The following is a 16,196-nucleotide window of genomic DNA, read 5'->3' on the forward strand; positions in this document are numbered from 1 at the left end:
TCAGCGCTCACACACACACACACACACACACACACTGACTCCTGAGGGTATTTGTGATACTAAGCTGTAGCTCTTCATCCTTCTGTCTCAGCCCTCTGATGCGGGTGTGTTCACGTGTGTGGCCGTGAATGCAGCAGGTTCTTCACACCACAAAGTCCAGCTGTTTGTTCACATGAGGCCAGAGTTTAAGGAGTCACCGAGCGACATGACACTGAGGGTGGGGCAGAACCTGACCCTTAACTGCCACGCCCACTCTACCCCTCCCCCTGTCATCACCTGGACTGTTAATAATAGGCCTTATACAGGTAGGTATAACACACACACACACACACACACACACACACAGACACGCCCCAGTGATGTTTCCTGTGTGATATTCCTGCTCCTGTCGCTCAGGGCTCAGTGTGGATGAAGTGGGTCGGAGTGTTCTGGTGATTGTGAATGTAACAGTGAGAGATTCTGGATCGTACGTGTGTACGGCGGAGAACAGAGTCGGCTCGGTCCGAGCGTTAGCCTTCATCCGCATCACAGGTGAGGAATGTAAGGCGGAGACTTTCTCTCTGCTTCTCTGTCTCACTGTCTCTCACTGTTTGTGGCCTCTGATCTTACAGTTCTTCTCTCTCTCTCTCTCTCTATAGAGCCTCCAGTTCTGAGAGGAGACAGCCATGTGTCTCAGACTGTATCTCGTGGTTCTGTGCTTATGTTGGATTGTCCTGTTAGAGGAAGTCCAGCTCCAGTGTTGCGCTGGTATAAAGACGGCCGTCTGCTGCAGGTCACTGAGCATCTTCACCGTCTCCATAACGGCTCTCTCATTCTGTACAGTGTCACGGTAACACCCCAGCACACACATACACACACACACACACACACACACATTATATATATATATATATATATATATATATATATATATATATATACAGGACTGTTCATTACAAACCGCCATCACCAAGTACTGTTGCACTGAACTATAGAATAATCGTGTGTGTGTGTGTGTGTGTGTGTGTATTAGAACAGGGATTCAGGAGAGTATCGGTGTGTTGCTGAAAATGAGGTGGGAGTTATAGAGAGGACGATATCTCTGAAACTACAGGGTGAGATGTTTATCACTGCATTCTCTATTAATGTTATAGTCACTACGTTCAGTAGCCAGTCTGATCAATAATTTGTCCAATCAATAATCAGTCTGATCAATAATCAGTTTTATCAGTTATCAGTTGAATGTGTTACTCTTTGTGCTGCAGTTGCAGGAGGTTACTCTCACTGGGAGCAGTGGGGGCCCTGCAGTGTCACGTGTGGGCGTGGCCTCCAACAGCGGACTAGACTTTGCAACAACCCAGCACCGACCAATGGAGGAGCAACATGTGAGGGTCCAGATACAGAGTCCAGGCAGTGCCAGACGTCCATCTGTTCAGGTTCGTTTTTTATTTATTCGTTTGTTTGTTTAAGTGAGCTTCTTCTGGGTTCTTCCCCCCCCCCACTCCCCCCCCCCCCGTGACCCTGAATACAGGACAAAGGGGTAAAGACGATGAGTGAGTGAATGATAGAAAAAAACACTTTACTGTCATATTTACTGTACGTCTACGCGTTCTCTTTGTATGTCTGTGTGTGTGTGTGTGTGTGTGTGTGTGTGTGTGTAGGAGACTCTCTTCGCAGGGCTCGTGCCAGTGTGATCGGGGTGGTAAATGATCATGAGTTTGGTGTTTCCTTCCTTGAGGTGAACATCAGTGAGAACTCTGAAAGCAGAAACAGCAGACTGGAGGCTCATATGGAGAATGTTCCTCCCAGTGTGGGTAAGTCTCTCTCTCTCTCTCTCTCTCTCACAAATACACACACACAATGAACATTTAGAATTCTTTTGTTTGGTATCCAATTTTTAATATGGAGTATTAAATGGCCTGTAACTCTCAGCTGCTTCGTTTCTGTCATGAGGAAATAAATCAGCGTCAGCATCTTTTTCTCCAAGTGTAACAATTTCCTGTAACTGATAATGTTGAACAGGACTCAGGTGCTCTAACCCTAACCATGCATTCAGAGCTTAAAATTGAAATTAATTTGCAGATAGTGTTGTTATTAAACATTTACATTTATGGTAGAGAGATACACACACTGCAGTAATCAGACTATACACACTGCAGTAATCAGGGAAAATGGGAGGGTTAGGATAATGTGATGGGCAGGTTTGGTCTTCAGGAGGTAGAGGTGGCAAAGGCCAAACAAAGAGCATATGAGGACTTGTATGCTAGGCTAGACAGTAAGGAGGGAGAGGGGGATCTGTACAGGTTGGCGAGGCAGAGAGATAGAGATGGGAAGGATGTGCAGCAGGTTAGAGTGATTAAAGATAGGGATGAAAATGAACTGACAGATGCCAGGAGGGTGATGGGAAGATGGAAGGAGTACTTTAAGGAGTTGATGAATGAGGAAAACGAAAGAGAACAAAGAGTAGAAGAGGTGACTGTTGTGGAACAGGAAGTAGCAAATATTGGTAGAAGTGAGGTGAGAAGGGCGTTGAAGAGGATGAAGAGTGGAAAGGCTGTTGGTCCTGATGACATACCTGTGGAGGTATGGAAGTGCTTAGGAGAGGTGGCAGTAGAGTTTCTGAAAAGTTTGTTTAACAAGATCTTGGAGAGTGAGAGGATTCCAGAGGAATGGAGGAGAAGTGTATTGGGGCCGATTTTTAAGAACAAGGGAGATGTGCAGAGCTGTGGCAATTATAGAGGTATAAAGCTAATGAGCCAGCTAATGAGCTGAGAAAAAGTTTCAGGTGTGTTGTGGGATAAAAGAGTATCAGCGAGAATGAGAGGAAAGGTGTACAGGACAGTGGTGAGACCATAGATGCTCTATGGCTTAGAGACAGTGGCACTGAAGAAGTGGATAGGGTTAGATGGAGGCAGATGATTCACTGTGGCGACTCCTGAAAGGGAACAGCCGAAAGACAAAGAAGATTATTTTCATTCCTGGAGAAGAGAAGCCATGCTTCTTCATTTTGATTATTTGGGATTCTTGTTTTGATCTTTTTATTAGTTCTTATGGTCCTGTGTTTCAGTTGACTGTTTTAGTTCTGTTTATTTCCCATATTAACTATGATCAAGTCTCACTTGTTAAGTTTAGATATCTCAGCCTAAAACATTAACTAGGTACAGGAAGTTCAGGGTGGGCCCCCTGTACAGTCGCTGTGCCCCTAGCAAGTCCAATTTCACGCCTCTGTCAGCTTCTGTCCCAGCGCCTGTGACCTGACTCATCATCCTTAGTCCCATGCTTAGTTATGGACAAATGAGAATTAACAAGTGAATTCAAAAGTTATTTTGTATGTTTGTGTGTGTGTGTGTGTGTGTGTGTGTGTTCATGCAGGTCCTTTGCTGAAAGTTCTTGTATCTGCTTTAACCCCGATCTACTGGACAGCTGTTTATGAATCAGCAGGAACAAAGAATGGCTTCTCCATCAGCCAGGGGAATTTCAGACAGGAATCCCAACTGGAGTTTCACACGGGTGAGACCGGCTGATTGAAGATCAAAGTAAATTTACAAACATCAAATCCTGTGTATTACAACTGAAACTGTGTGTGTGTGTGTGTGTGTGTGTGTGTGTGTAGGAGAGATCTTAAAGATAACCCATGTGGTGAGAGGTGTGGATGCAGAGGGAGTTTTGCTAGTGGACATGGTCATTAATGGATTTATTCCTGCAGTGTTTCTATCACCGATTTTCCATCAGCAGGTCTGATCTTAACCTTTATCAGAACTTTATATTAATCAGCAGTGTATTCTCATTATGTGTAACGTCAATTAAACGTCATTGATTATATCTTATATTCTTGTTTCTGTAGGATTTTGATGAGTCGTATGTACAGGTCGGCTCAGGTCAGCTTTACTCCTGGTCTACCCAGAATTCTTTTCAGCGGGTTGTTGGCTCGGTACTGACTCTACGCTGCAATCACTCGCTGGTGTTTGATGGACCTTTAAAACGCTTCGGTCCTCTGCTGCAGCAAATTCGACTGTCAGATATCAGGAGCTCCTACAACATGTTCAACTTGAGGCTGGACTTTCAGATCACAGCCACGTTGTCACTGCCAGGTCAGAGCATTACATCATCAGTACTCCGACTGTAATCATCACTATACTCACATCAGAGCATTACATCATCAGTACTCTATGTGTAATCATCACTATACTCACATTATTAACACCGCCAGGTCAGAGCATTACATCAACAGTAATCACCACTATACTCACATCACTAACACCGCCAGGTCAGAGCATTACATCATCAGTACTCTATGTGTAATCATCACTATACTCACATCATTAAAACCGCCAGGTCAGAGGATTACATCAACAGTACTCCGACTGTAATCACCACTATACTCACATCACTAACACCGCCAGGTCAGAGCATTACATCATCAGTACTCTATGTGTAATCATCACTATACTCACATCATTAAAACTGCCAGGTCAGAGCATTACATCAACAGTACTCCGACTGTAATCACCACTATACTCACATCATTAACACTGCCAGGTCAGAGCATTACATCATCAGTACTCTATGTGTAATCATCACTATACTCACATCATTAAAACCGCCAGGTCAGAGCATTACATCAACAGTACTCTGACTGTAATCACCACTATACCCACATCATTAACACCGCCAGGTCAGAGCATTACATCAACAGTACTCCGACTGTAATCACCACTATACTCACATTATTAACACCGCCAGGTCAGAGCATTACATCAACAGTACTCCGACTGTAATCACCACTATACTCACATCATTAACACCGCCAGGTCAGAGCATTACATCATCAGTACTTCGACTGTAATCGTCACTATACTCACATCAGAGCATTACATCATCAGTACTCTATGTGTAATCATCACTATACTCACATTATTAACACCGCCAGGTCAGAGCATTACATCAACAGTACTCCGACTGTAATCACCCTTATACTCACATCATTAACACCGCCAGGTCAGAGCATTACATCATCAGTACTCTATGTGTAATCATCACTATACTCACATCATTAACACCGCCAGGTCAGAGCATTACAACAGTACTCCGACTGTAATCACCACTATACTCACATCACTAACACCGCCAGGTCAGAGCAGGAGAAACCACATACACCATGTTTGTAATGTACATGCTTTTAATTGTCTTTAAGTTTATCTATAGTTAATTCTAAAATAATATTTTATATATATTTCAAACTCAATTCAAATTTAAATTAAAACTTATCAGCGTGTGTGTTTTATTTTGTGCAGATGGAGATGGAGAGACATGTCCACAGGGATTCCTGCTGGATGAAGCTTCTTACTGCACCGGTTAATATTTAACCATAATGGTTTCTTATAAACTAAATGCAGTTTGGTTGTCATTATGGGTTTAGGGTTAAGGGTTTATGTTTTAGGATTAGATTTAGTGATAGGCAGCACTACAGTCCTAACCCTAACCCAACCCCTGCTCCTGTTCTCACTCATGTTAAAGCAGCTATAAACAGTTATTCCCTCATATGTGGCTTTTAGTTTAAAAAAAAACATTTTTTTGTGTTTTATTGTGTGTTTAGGTTGTGTGTGTGTGTGTGTGTGTTGATGTGTTTCAGATGAGGATGAGTGTGTATCCGATTCTTTGTGTTCTCACTCCTGCATTAACATCATGGGGAGTTTCAGCTGCAGCTGTCCATCAGGATTCAACATCAACACAGAGAGTAACAGCTGCCAAGGTCTCACTCTCTCACTCTCTCTCTCACTCTCTCTCTCACTCACACACACACACACACACACACTGTGTATTAACTAAAAGATTTATACAAAATGATTATATTTTATAACAGGAAACAATTAACAACAATTAACTAATTAAAAATTAATAAATGTTTAGAAAAATCTACACATTCTGTTCAGTCTCATTTTCAGTACCTTATCATTTGTGTGTGTGTGTGTGTGTGTGTGTGTGTGTGTATTTTGTTCTACAGATATAGATGAGTGTGTGGACCTATCTCACACGTGTCTCTATAACGAGTTGTGTGTGAACACAGTTGGAAAATATCGGTGTGAGGTGAGGTGTGGGCCAGGATTCAGACCCAGAACCGCCGGTACTGAGAACATAAGCAGAACAGATGGCTGTGAAGGTAGAATTTTAATGACATCACTTCCTTTTCCTCCAGAGATGTTGTGTTAATTAGGTTCCACATGTCTGCCTGGTCCCTGAAATGTGTCCACAAAAATGTCTTTTTGTGATCGTTAAACATGCATCTGGCCAACATTTCTAAATTACAGACAAAGTCCCGGATGTGCTTTGCTTTTGTCTTGAGATTTGTTTCTACTCTTGAGCTTCCGTCCTCGTCTTTATTGGTGATTTACAGACACTGAAGAGCCAGAGACGGGGGATTGGCTGGAAAGAGGAGCTCAAAGTCTGAACACAACAAATGCGGAAACACAGATGAACTGCAGAAACCCGCGTGTTCTCGTCTTGGTTAGGAAGTGGAGTATAGCGAATATTCTAAAAGGACAAAAAGCAGAGTTTCATTTCGAACTGCTGAATTTACATTGTCTGTTGTTCTCTAACATAATGGACATGTAGAGTTTGTTTCCTGCAAATCTCAAGACAAAAGCAAAGCACATCCGGGACTTTGTCTGTAATTTAGAAATGTTGGAAAGGATTCACTGAAGCTGCTTTTACACAAAACTGATAATCTATTAATTTATTGATTGATTTATTATTATTGGTTATTTGTTTATTTTATTTGCTTAAATTTTAGGGATTATTTGGAAATACATTACTGATTGATCTATTGGTTGAGACTATCTGTTTATATATTAAATTACTTTAACAAATGTGACTCATAACATCAAGTCAGGTATAAAGTCACATTTTGGTGTGATTTGGGTTCTGCATATTTTTGATTTCCAATTCCAAGCTCCATCTTAATACCACATATAGTACTGTATCATGTCCAGTTCCAAGGATACGGCCAGTGCAAGTTGGTTTAGGAGGAGCACCTTAGAACAAAAAAACAATTAAAAAAATAATGTCTCCTAATTTTTTTTTTTTTTCTAATTTAGTCTTAACATTTCCCAAAAAAGGATCAGGTATTAAGCAGCTGATTTGGGCAAAATTGAAGGATACATTTATACATTATACCTACTGCCCTCTATCGGCCAGGGTTCAAAACTAACCTGTGTGACTGAATACCTGATATGATATGATCGTTCATATATTTATGGTTTTGGAGCCATTTATTTACGTCAGTACTTGTAACATTATTATTACAAAGCAGATTTACATAATGTACATAAAATGTCCGTAATGAGTGAGTCGGAGGTGACGGTGTTGAAAAACACATGAGGAAGAGGAAGAAACCTTGAGGGGAACCAGACTCATAGGGGTGATACCAGATAATAAATCATTTCCTTCTTTATCTGTGTGCTACAATGTCAGCAAGTGTACTTATGTCACTACGAATTAAACAATAGAGACGGTTCTTTACGGTCACTGTTCTTTTATGAATCGCCTCACTCACGACTACAAGATTGTTTTTTATTTTTTTGATAAATTTTTTTTTCATTTATATATTTTTGCATTTGAGGTGGTAAAATGTTGCAGGTTCTCTCTAACCCTATTGATCAGTAGTTCTCAGTCCTGTCTCTTAGGGCAAATCATTTTCTAAGTTTGTTTATATTTTTCAAATCAGAATCGGCACTTACGGTAGGTATGGTGATGTTACTGTATTGTGTGATCCCTGATGATCCACATCCGAACTAAACAATGTTTATCAGCCTCAGAGTTATTATTGAATTTGTTTTAACTTAAAGAAGTTATTCAGTGATCAGTGATGGAGTGACTGCTCTTAGCAAATGAAGACCAAAGGCTACCCAAGGAGGAACATCATGTGTTGTACAGTAACCTTGTAATGATTTATTTCCTGTCCATCCTGGGCCATGCTCCGCAGCGGGGAGGGATTTAGAAATGACTAAAACGTCAGACAGAAGTATCAAGGTTACGGATATCTCAGGAGTAGAGTGTGTGTGTGTGTGTGTGTGTATGTGTGTGTGTGTGTGTGTGTGTGTGTTTTAGAGAGAGAGGGAAAATATTTCTTCCCGCCCACTGTAAGTGCCTGTCTGCCTCAAGCTGCCCTTAAACGTTCTCAAAAAAAACATCAAAACAAGTTTACAGTCTGTAAAGGACGTGTGTGTTGTATTTGAGGATATGGATGAGCACACGGAGCTCATATGTTTATATTGGCTGTGTTATATGAATTTAAGTTGGGTGTGAGTGTGTACAATTGCATTGTGTTAATTGAAGCTGTGCTGTTTGCCCTCATTAGATGTGGATGAGTGTGTGGAGTCGTCTGTGTCTCCCTGCCAGCATCAGTGCTATAACACACTCGGCTCATTCCGCTGCAGCTGCCTGCCTGGATACCAGCTGGTGGGACATCGCTGCTTTGGTCAGTGTGTGTGTGTGTGTGAGAGAGAGAGAGAGAGAGAGAGACCAGCATCATGTAAAAGGTCACTGATTTTATATAATGAAAAACTTAATTTTCTTTTGGAATTTAATAAAAAAAAAAGTGAAACTCTTATACATTCTAGATCCATTACATGTAAAGTTAAATATTTTAAGCCTTTATTTTATTTAAGACTAGGTTACTTTGATAGCAGCTTTCAGCTCGTCTGTATTGGTGATTTAGGTGATTCTCAACTTCCAATAGTACAGAAATTCTCTATAGGGTTCAGATCAGGTGAGTTTACTGGCCCCCCAAGCACAGTAATATCACAGTCAGTAAACCAGTTAGTATTAGTTTTGGCATTGTGGGCAGAGGCCTGCTCGAAAAGGACATCAGCATCTCCATAAAGCTGGTCAGCAGACAGAAGCATGAATAAGGTCGGGTACCGAAAACCGGTGCCAATACGGCACCGATACCTATATAACCGGTATGTACCGGGCCGAAACAGAATGCGAATTTCGGTGCCTTATTTCGGTGCCACTTAAGTGCCTGAACTGTCGATTGAAATATTCGTTCTTTAGGGCGATGATGACACTGTTGTAATAAGCATCAGATTCATTAACACACTTGATCGCTAGTAAAATTTAAATACTGCATTCATGGGGTGTCAGAAATGATTGGGAAAATAAATTATTTCCTTAATTAGAAAAATCTTGAGAACTTCGGAAAGTTTTGATAATACAAATCCAAAACATTGTTGCAGTAATGTTACTGTCCATTTTATTTTTGTAGATTAAAAGTTTATTAATTCAATTCAATTCAATTTTATTTGTATAGCGCTTTTAACGATTTACATCATCACAAAGCAGCTTTGCACAATCAAAAGAACTAAGTTTGTATGAAATGTGAACGTGTATGAATCAAAATGATATGATTGTTCCTGATGAGCAAGCCTAGGACGACGGCGACAGTGGCAAGGAAAAACTCCCTGAGATGGTAATAGGAAGAAACCTTGAGAGGAACCAGACTCAACAGGGAACCCATCCTCATCTGGGTGAAAACAGATAGCAGGGATTGATGTGCATAATAATATGCGAGACTGGAAGTTCAATATAAGAGGAGATGTGTAAGATTAAAGTCCAGTTTGTTCCTGGAGGCTCAGGTAGACTGTAAAAAAATTTCAGTCCTAAACTATTGAGCGACTGAAGTCACAGGTCCTCAGAGAACAGCAGTCTGCATCAGTCGAGGACAGGACCACCTTCATGGAAAAGTGGAACCAACCCAAGTCACCACACGCATTCCAGGCAGACCACACGGGGGGAATCCATGTGATAAGATCTCCAACCAGAAGCAGGACTCCAGGATGAGTTAGAGAGGTCCAGCGGGCAGAGGGGGTCTGGATCACTGGCAGCTCAGGACGACATGTATAGCTCGACAGAGAGATAGGTAGAGGAAATAGGAGAGAGGGAGAGAGAGAGAGGAGAGAGCAGATAAGGAGAGAGCAAAGAGATGGAGAAATAACAGTTAGGTATGGTCACAATCGAACAATGTATAATGTGAATGTATATTAACTGTAGAGTGCAAGCAGAGACTCCGGCAGGACTAACTATGACAGCAGAACTAAAAGGGAGGAGCCAGAAGGAAACACAAACATGAGGGCTTCCTGAGATGTAAAGCAAACAATCACCTCACCGTCAACAAACCTGAGTGATCAGTGAGAGTGAGGAAGACAGCATCTAAACATACCAGTTCACCATAATACTCTACGTCCATGAGTCCCCCAGATCTGCTGCTTTACCTAAGGCTAATCTATTTATGAAAATGCTTGGCTAAATAAATAGGTTTTTAGCCTGGACTTAAACACTGAGACTGTGTCTGAGTCCCGAACACTATTTGGAAGACTATTCCATAACTTTGGGGCTTTGTAAGAAAAAGCTCTGCCCCCTGCTGTATTTTTAATAATACGCGGTACTGACAAGCAGCCTGCATCCTTTGATCGAAGTAGGCGTGGCGGATCGTAAGACACTAGCAGTTCGCTCAGGTACTGCGGCGCGAGACCATTTAATGCTTTATACGTCAAGAGTAGTATTTTAAAATCAATGCGAAATTTCACAGGGAGCCGATGCAGTGAAGATAAGATAGGGGTGATGTGCTTGTATCTTCTGGTTCTAGTGAGGACTCTCGCTGCTGCATTCTGGACTAGCTGAAGCTTATTTATGCATCTAGCTGAACAACCAGACAGTAAGGCATTACAATAGTCCAACCTAGAGGTGATAAAAGCATGAACTAGTTTTTCTGCATCGTTTAGCGACAATATATTTCTTATCTTGGCAATATTTCTGAGGTGAAAGAATGCTATCCTGGTAATATTATCTACATGAGCTTCAAATGAAAGGCTGGAATCAATAATCACACCGAGGTCTTTTACTGTTGCACTAGATGGAACAGAAAGGCCATTTAAAGTTACAGAGTGAATTAAAATCTTGCTTCTAGCGATGCAGCAGTTGTAGCCCATTTCCTAAAGGCGCCTGTGTCTGGTGGTTCTTGATGCGCTGACTCCAGGTTTACTCCACTCATTGTGAATCTTTCCCAAGGTCTTAAATCAGCTTTACTTGCCAATCTTCCTAGGACTGGACTCGTCTCTGTTGCTTGTGCACCTTTTCCTACCACACTTCTCCCTTCCAGTCAACTTTCCATGATTATGCTTCCACACACACCTTCTGTGGTTTTACGCTCCATATGGAGGGAGTCAGTGATTGTCTTCTGGACAACTGTCTTCCCCGTGTGTGTTTTGAATTAGACTGACAGTCGCGCAGCATTAATATATTAATTTTTTACATTTTATAATGTGCAAGAAGTAATCATTAAAATAAAAACAAAAAGAAAGATTTTACATTGCATGTAATAAACATATACTAAAATATATGAGTTTCATTTTTAAAGTTAAATTGCAAAAAAAAAAATTTAATATTTAAATTATATATAAGAGATGCATCATATTCTGCCTCAAGCAGTAATTCTAAAAAAGAAGCGTATGTGTGTGATGCCAATCACACACGGTGAACCACATTTCCTCCTAATGAGCCACTACTGTAAGACAACACAATAGGGTGTAATATACACACTCTACAGAGATCTTAGAAGATGTTTACATGTTTAAGGATAATCTGTCAAAAAGTAACCATAAAAAAACCTTTTTTACCTTTTTTATTTAAAGACTGAATTTTTTCATTGGTGAAAGATTTTTTAATGATCCTTTATTATTGTGTGTGTGTGTGTGTGTGTGTGTGTAGATATAAATGAGTGTTTGAGGAGTGTATGTCCATCTCACCAACAATGCAAGAACACAGATGGAGGGTATCAGTGTTTTGACAGCTGTCCATCAGGAATGACTCAGGCTGAGAGCGGTGTGTGTGTGGGTAAGTGTGAGCAAACTGTAAGGATTAAAAATGCCTGAATTGGAAGGGTGATTATATATTGTGATAAATGTGTTTGTGACGTGGGACAAAAGGTTTTAGCAAACAGTGAACGCCTCAGATACACTCTGTGTTTGTGACTACACTGTTCAAGACTGAGCAAACGTTCTGTCCCTGTCAGAGCTGTAAGAGGAAAACCAAGAGAAAGACTAACAGAGAAAAGCAGGAGGGGGCAAATACTTTTTCTGGAGCAGACTTCCCCACGTTAATGAGTGAGATGTTCTGAGTATTATACTCAGTTATTGGGATATTAGTGTAACGATATCTATCACACGTGTGTTTCAGATGTAGACGAGTGTAAAGACGGCAGTCACATGTGTCGCTACAGCCAAACCTGCCAAAACACACTCGGTGGATATGTGTGTGTGTGTCCAAGAGGCTACCGCTCTCAGGGTGTGGGCAAACCGTGTGTAGGTGCGTCTCAGTGACACAGTAACGATGAGAGGAAACACACCATACACACACGCACACCGTACCACACACACTGCACTACATACATCACATCACACACTACACACACTGCACTACATACCACATTAACCTCCATACACATCACATTACATGCCACATGCCACCCTACAGCACACCACTTCACACATTCATACACCACCACACCATGTGGCCAGTGTGTTACTCTTTCTCTCTCTCTCTCTCACTCTTTCTCTCTCTCTCTCTCTCTGGTGTGTTAGATGTTGATGAGTGTGCACAGTCTCCAAGTCCGTGTGGGTATCAGTGCCGAAACGTACCTGGTAGTTTCCGGTGTTTGTGTCCCCCGGGGACTGTCCTGCTGGTGGACGGCCGCTCGTGTGCTGGACTCGAGAGAGGAAGTGTGTTTAGTAATCGAACTTGGGTTCGAGCGGGACTTCAGCCCCAGTTGGTGTCCACAAGAGGTCAAACACTAACACTGCTACAGAACACACAGCAGGGGGCACCGTGGAGCAACTTACACACCTGCCCTCCTGGTTATACAAGCAAAGCCGGTAGCTGTGTGGGTGAGTCCTACATAATAGAAATAGAACAAAGAGGGAGCATGGACTTGTTGCATGATTTCTTTCATGTATGTATTAACGTTCTGTAATTCTGCTCCTCCTTCTGCTTAGACATTGATGAGTGTGTGATCAGAAAGCCATGCCAACACAAGTGTCAGAACTCAGTGGGAAGTTTTCAGTGTTTTTGCCCTTCAGGGTATCAGCTGATGTCCAACGGTCAAACATGCAGAGGTACTCCATTCAGGTCACATGACCATGCAAAGTTCATTATATTCACACAATCATGGTTTTATATTCGATTGTCTGAAGTATGTATTGAATTAACATAAACAGAAATTTTTATCACATTTTTTTCTAAAATATATAATTGTCAGTAAGCTGCAGTGTGAATTAATCGTGTCTCAACACTGTACAATTTCAGATATTGATGAATGCCTTGAGCACAGTGTGCAGTGTGGACCAAACCAAATGTGCTTTAACACGAGGGGGAGTTATCAGTGTTTGGACACTCCATGTCCTGGCAGCTATCACAGAGGAGGTCCAGGGTAAAAAAAATAAATAAATAAAAAATTATATATATATATATATATATATATAAAATACTATTTCAACAGTTAATAACGTGTGTTTGAGGTGCAAAGAAAGTAAAAATAAACTTCATCTGACCTTGCCTCAAATTTAACCATGTTTAAATTAATGGTGACGAGCAGTGTGTTAGATTGCACGGTGTTGAACATATTAGAAAACATTTACAAATCATAACCACTGATGAAACAAATTAAATGTTTGTCTAGAGTCCATAATTCAACAAAGAGGAACATATGTGTTTGATATGAACGAACAAAATCGAATGAATCAAAACCCGATTGGTCCTCTTCTCATCCACAGACTGTGTTACAAGCCATGTTCTCATGGGTGTGCTGCAGGATCGTCTCTCCTCCTTCAGTATAAACTCATCACACTTCCTCTGGGAATTCCAGCTCAACACAACGTCATCCGACTGTCAGCATTTTCCGAGTCTGGTGTTCTTCAGGAGAGAACATTATTCACCATCCTCGAACAAAATGGAGAGATTACAGAACAGCTGTTTGGGATTAAGGACGAGGCTGGAAGAGGAATCATCTTCACCACTCGCCCTTTAAATCAGTCTGGTCTAGTGAAGCTGAAGGTCCAAGCAACCACACTCAACCAGCAAGGACAAATCACCTACCAGAGTTTATTCATTATCTACATCTCAATTTCTGCTTATCCATTCTGATCCCTCTATCTCCAGTTATTCACACGTATCCCTCCACCTCCACTCGTCCACACTGGTCCATCATTAGTTAGCGTTTTATGTTACCAAAACTGATTTCATTAAAAAAAATATATTCTTTATTGGTTGAATATTTTTCTGATTCTTTGTTATTATAAGATTGTTTGTCGGAATTACAATAGATGTTTAAATGTTCACCTCTCAGTGCTCTGTGATGTTTTTCAGTGTGTATTAATGTGTGTATGATGCAGATTTAAACACCTCAGTGTCACTGCTGGTTAAAAAACTGAGCTGCAGCAGTAAGAAGTTTGTAGAGAGCAAAAGTGTTCTAAAGCTCAGCCGCTTCACTTTAACGCTCAGACTTAATGTAATGATCAGGCAGGAAGGAATATTTTTTCATACAAAATACATACTGTGGTCAGAAAGTGCAAGTAAACTAATTATTATTATTATTGTTATTATTATTACAGTTCTTAACCCAGCGGCACGGTAGTGCAGTGGTTAGCACTGTCGCCTTGCACATCCAGGGTCCGGGTTCGATTCCCATCTCTGTGTGCATGGAGTTTGCATGTTCTCCCTGTGCTTGGTGGGTTTTCTCCGGATATTCCGGTTTCTTCCCGCAGTCCAAAGACATGCAGGATAGGCTAATTGGTGTTCCCAAATTGCCTGGAGTGTGTGAATGAGTGTGTGTATGTGTGTGTGCCCTGTGATGGATTGGCACCCTTTCCAGGGTGTACCCTGCCTCATGCCCCAAGCCTCCTGGGACAGGCTCCAGGTCCCCACGACCCAGAATGCAGGATAAAGCGGTATAGAAGATGAGTGAGTGAGTGAGTTCTTAACCCAGTGTTAGTAGTGTCAGCACTCTTCTTAGCTGTTTTTTGCATGATGCAGGACAATAAAATATCTTTGCTACACCCACTGCTGACATGGTTGTGTAAGAAATGAGAAGCTCCTCACTGCATCAGTTAGGGTTAAATAACTTGTACCAGTTGAACTGTATTAATTACAGCAGTACTTATCCAACAGAAGACTCTTATTCATTAGCTTACTTACATCCAGGAGAGGTTTTTTGGTGTATTTTTGATCCTGCAGGTAAATGTTTCTGTTTGACCACAAAAACTCCACTTGAATATAAAAGATTGACAGTTGACAAAATCATTTTCAGATTTTTTTATTATTATTTTCCAGTTTTCTGTGGTGTCCGGTCTGAATATGTACTTTATTATAAATGGAGCTGTGTTTATCACAAAACTAATAGCTGCGAGAGATGAACAGTTTTCCCCTCACTTTTAAACAAATACAGAAATAATAATGAAAACTCGGTTTCTCACATAAAACAATAAAATAAAATGTTGCATTATTTAGTCTCTGTCCTTTTTTAACAAATCTGGGGATCTACATGGAACTCTGATCTTAAAGCACATATCTGAGTGATTTCTCTGTCATGATTTCAGTTCCAGCTTCTGTGATCACCTTATTGTTATTGTCGCAGGTGAGATTATTGACTAAGTGTAAAAAAAAAAAAAAAAGGAAAGAAAGAAAAGATTGTGATTCATGTGGGAACTGATTCATTCTGTCACTCGAATCATTTAACTATTCTATGTTAAGGGAATTCACCAATTCCCTCATTTCTACACGCTGCCTTTGCACTATGTAATTTAAGACATATTTTTATATAACTATTTATGGTTTGAATATGTTACTTTTTATTAATGTTTTAAATAACTAACAATAACCGAATCACTGAAATGACGACTCAGAAGAATCGGTTCACTGCAAAGACTCGTTCGAGAAGAATCACTCGGGGGCGTGGTCATAACGGAATCAGCGCGCGCTCGTATAATCCTGTCAGAGACGAAAATGTCACCAAAAAGGCGCCGGCAAGACCCTTTGGAGCAGAAGGTCAGTTTCAGCGATAAAAAAATAAAATAATAATGAGTGTTTGTGTAGACTTTAATACTTTAATTTTAAAAAGACTTTAAATGACTAAAATAGTGTGTGTTTCTTACAAAGATAATGTTTTT

The 16,196-nt window shown here is 40.8% G+C and overlaps 1 protein-coding gene across 3 annotated transcripts in view; it reads left to right on the plus strand.

Moving 5' to 3' along the window:
• The window catches only part of hmcn2 (hemicentin 2), a 63,866-nt gene extending 49,449 nt beyond the window's left edge, over positions 1–14,417 (plus strand). The window contains exons 42-60 of one of the 3 annotated variants that reach the window (XM_053503876.1): positions 92–305; positions 397–531; positions 639–829; positions 1,013–1,094; positions 1,245–1,415; positions 1,641–1,793; positions 3,352–3,489; positions 3,593–3,714; positions 3,824–4,070; positions 5,274–5,333; positions 5,612–5,731; positions 5,984–6,139; positions 8,336–8,455; positions 11,746–11,871; positions 12,214–12,342; positions 12,618–12,920; positions 13,029–13,148; positions 13,339–13,462; positions 13,806–14,417. In XM_053503876.1, coding sequence (XP_053359851.1) covers positions 92–305; positions 397–531; positions 639–829; positions 1,013–1,094; positions 1,245–1,415; positions 1,641–1,793; positions 3,352–3,489; positions 3,593–3,714; positions 3,824–4,070; positions 5,274–5,333; positions 5,612–5,731; positions 5,984–6,139; positions 8,336–8,455; positions 11,746–11,871; positions 12,214–12,342; positions 12,618–12,920; positions 13,029–13,148; positions 13,339–13,462; positions 13,806–14,175 — 3,081 coding nt within the window. In that variant the 3' untranslated portion in view covers positions 14,176–14,417. The remainder of the gene's footprint in view (positions 1–91; positions 306–396; positions 532–638; positions 830–1,012; positions 1,095–1,244; positions 1,416–1,640; positions 1,794–3,351; positions 3,490–3,592; positions 3,715–3,823; positions 4,071–5,273; positions 5,334–5,611; positions 5,732–5,983; positions 6,140–8,335; positions 8,456–11,745; positions 11,872–12,213; positions 12,343–12,617; positions 12,921–13,028; positions 13,149–13,338; positions 13,463–13,805) is intronic. The other 2 variants (XM_053503877.1, XM_053503878.1) reach the window with 2 other exon arrangements.
• Positions 14,418–16,196: the final 1,779 nt, after the last annotated feature.

This window comes from Clarias gariepinus, chromosome 9 (assembly GCF_024256425.1).
Source record: "Clarias gariepinus isolate MV-2021 ecotype Netherlands chromosome 9, CGAR_prim_01v2, whole genome shotgun sequence".
NCBI classification, from domain to species: domain Eukaryota; kingdom Metazoa; phylum Chordata; class Actinopteri; order Siluriformes; family Clariidae; genus Clarias; species Clarias gariepinus.